Raw genomic sequence first — 3,410 nt, forward strand, 5'->3', positions numbered from 1 at the left:
GATTGCATTTAGAAAAATGCCATTGAGCCGGATGCCACGTTCTCGGATGTCTCAGCGCCACACCTCATTCAAGCCAGCTGAAGCTTAACTACGGATTTCAACTGCGGCGGCACACTACATCCGGATGCAAATCCCAGACTTGTCTTCAAGATATTTAAATATCAGCAAGAATCTCGAGATTCAAGAACTTATTCACCAGGCCACAACACCATTCCTTCGAAGCAAACAGCTCAGCATCATGCATATCACCATTTCTCTCCTTGCCCCGACGCTTTTGCGGCTTGCCGCAGCGGCATCATGCCCGGCGTCAGGATCTCCGACCTATCCCGAGGCCACTGAGAAGAACACCGCATTGATCCCTTTTGTCAATACACTTCCACTGATAGACGCAACACCACTCCTCGACTTCAATGTTGCCGCTGAAGTCGACTCGGCAACCAAGACACTCTCATTCCCCTCGACTGGCATGGACACCGGTTCTACCGGGATCATGATCGGCGCCGGCCGATTCGGCATCAATAAAGACTCCAAATTCAACATGACCAACCCCGGAACGGAATACCTCTCCTCCAGCCAAAGGCTGTGGGAGGGATACTGGGTCGAAGCCGACATCACATTTCCCGTCAAGTCTGATACACGACGCGCGCTAAGCAAAGACGTCGTCGCAAGAGTGCCTATCATGATCGTGACCAAGGCCAGCATATGCACAACGTGGAAGGCGAACGGCGGCAAATGCACGGATGCACAGAAGACGAACATTGAGGAGTACCCGAAGGACATCACCTCGAGCGGTGCCTATGTGGGTGTCGGGTTCGGACGATCCAGCGACGAACAGCCTCAGGCCCTGCCTGACAAGGTCGCCTTGATCAACATTGTTTCCATCGGCGGCCAGGCGGTCGAAGACATGCACCAGGGTTACATCCTTACCGAGAAGGGGGTTGAGGTCGGCCTGACAAGCGCCAACACCGAAGGCTTCTGCACAACAAAGCTCGGCGTCATGGCCTCCAAAGTAGACAAGGACTGGGCTCCGCCCAACGCTGCTATCAGCGTCAACAGCACTTCTTACGACCACGGTACGGCTCTCTTGGACACCGGAATCCCGCAGTCTTACGTGCGCGTGAGTCAGGAGATGTACAAGAACACGAGAACCATCAGGTCAAAGTACATGCCGAAGCACCCCAGGGTCCTGGTGAAGGGAACTCGGGTCCTTGTCGCCATTCCCGACGAGAAGAATCCGATTGCAATTTACGACGTCACCTCTCAGGGTGCTGGCGCGCCTCAGGCTGGGACGATGCAGCCAGCTGGGTTCGTCAGGGAGAACTACACCATCCCGTCAACCCCGTTCATCAACACCGGAAGGATGATCTACAGCAAGTTTGACGCAATGCTTGACGCCGACTGTGGCTGGTTCGGAATGGCTGAGCGTTCGGAAGGCACCAAGAAGATGAAGAAGAGGGCAGCGTGCCCTTCACCTGCATCGGGAGCTAAATGATTGTTGAGAGAAATGGATATTAGAAGTAGTGGTATTTCGGAATGACAGAAAAAACATGAGGGGCTATCAAAAGTAGTTGTAGGAGTTATCATAGGTAGTATGAAGACAGAGCTAAAGACGAATGAATTCATCAATGATATTGCAAGCTGAATCGGTGTAGGTCAACCATGCTTCACGGTGTACGTCTCGTTCTGTTGACTTTTGTCGGGCCGTAATCGAAACCGTCGTTGTCGTTCGCTACATCAAGGTCCTCCTTCAGAGAAATATTCCACTGTTACCTCGCAAATTAATGCTTTCGAGATCAATCGGCTTTCTGTCTTTTCTTTCACTGTGAGGACTTCACGGAGACCTGCCGGACACTCCCGTCGCAACCTGGACCCACACATCCGGCGCCGGCGCCCGGATTCAGCAGGAGCTTAGGCGGTGTATGCAGCAAAGCAACGTCCGGCCGGCGTGGTTGCCGAGAGCGGTTCGTCTGACCGACGGAATATCCACCGCCAAGGGTTCATCGTTTCTGATCTCTGAAACACTCGGAAAAACTCCACATCATCGCTTTCGAATCAAATTTCCGGCGAACCCTCTCTCGCGAAAGACATGCTTAAGACTCCAAGTGCCGCGGCTTAATTTTAGAGGGCGTTTAGCGAAGTGTCAAAAGGTCATTTTTGTGATCTTTCTGTTGCTGTGGTCGTACGATCGCCGTCGAGTGATCGTGCTCTTTCGCAAAGTGTGTTGGATAGTCTCCTTGAGAGCAACCTTCTTCTTTCTCTTCAGACTTGGTAACTTCCGCCTCCAGAGCCCGCCTCTCTATCCGATCATCGTGCTGCTTATTTTGGGAAACACAGCCTGGGAATACGTGTACACAGACATCAGGGCCCCTCTCGTAGCAATGCAACGTAGCGGTCGATTGACGAGCCTCCAGAACCGAATGCAACAGCATTCTACCTGTAAACATCGCCTGTGAACATTTCTTGATTCTGCCGTCCTTCATCTCAAAAAAGAAGGAAAATCGGAACAACGGGCGACGGAAATCTAGATCTCGTGCGGTCGGACGTTCCCAAGACAGCGGTTGCTGGAGCGTAATTAACCCAGCCTGCCAACGGCGGCAACGAGCTCATTAATCTCCCGCGGTTGGCGTCCCAGGAACGGTTTTGGAGCAGGGGTGGTGTGCGTCCCCGGCGACGGACAGGGGTCTTTTGTCGTGCGGCGGCGCTCTGCTTCCTCTTTCTCCCAAACAGAAATGGACCGATTGTGTGTGCCTGCTTGTGTGTGGCCGAGCCGCGAGAGTCTTCCACCTGCACGGATCACGGCGAGGCATTCTAGGCGCGAAGGTGACACACGTCGATGAGGCGGCAAGGCTGATTTAAGTTCAACACTGCCATTCTTCCATTCTTCTAGACTTTGGGACCACGCGGCCGTGTGATATCTTAGTGGTTTGATGTCGTGTCAACTATTGCTGCTCAGTGCTTGCGAAGAGTGTCCGGCGGCAGTTTTCCTTGGGAGCTGAGCCCTGACTGAGTCAAGACCACGAGGAACATGCGCGCGCCGAAACGGTTTAAGCGACACAGGGTATCCGGTCCGCCGGATTGGGAAGAGTCAAAGACAGAAAAATGTCCGTTCCCTTGGCGCTATCTCGCAACATATCCGAAATGAGACGTAGCGAGAGTGAAGTTGTCCAGAAAGAGAAAAAGACGAAGCGCGGTGCTCACGACAATTGGGGAATTTCCAGGGGGGGGCTGGGAAACTGAGATGATACCGAGTAAGCGACGGTCCAAACCACACCGCAAACACGGTGCTGTCTACTCTGCAACAACAGTAACTCCCGAGTCCCAGTAATCCTCCGACTTCATCGCCCTCTGGCAGATCCTCGGGAGATGTTATTTTGGGGCCAAACACCGCGCATGGAAAGCCTTTGAGCTGC

The 3,410-nt window shown here is 53.3% G+C and overlaps 1 protein-coding gene across 1 annotated transcript; it reads left to right on the forward strand.

Moving 5' to 3' along the window:
• Window positions 1-238: 238 nt before the first annotated feature.
• On the forward strand, window positions 239-1,492 carry GCG54_00001362 (uncharacterized protein; the record flags this gene model as incomplete). The annotated part of the gene is made up of 1 exon (XM_045401478.1): window positions 239-1,492. The coding sequence occupies one exon, from the start codon at window positions 239-241 to the stop codon at window positions 1,490-1,492; it is 1,254 nt and encodes a 417-aa protein (XP_045258480.1).
• Between the last annotated feature and the right edge of the window lie 1,918 nt (window positions 1,493-3,410).

Source organism: Colletotrichum gloeosporioides (genome assembly GCF_011800055.1).
Source record: "Colletotrichum gloeosporioides strain Lc1 chromosome Unknown consensus_85, whole genome shotgun sequence".
NCBI classification, from domain to species: domain Eukaryota; kingdom Fungi; phylum Ascomycota; class Sordariomycetes; order Glomerellales; family Glomerellaceae; genus Colletotrichum; species Colletotrichum gloeosporioides.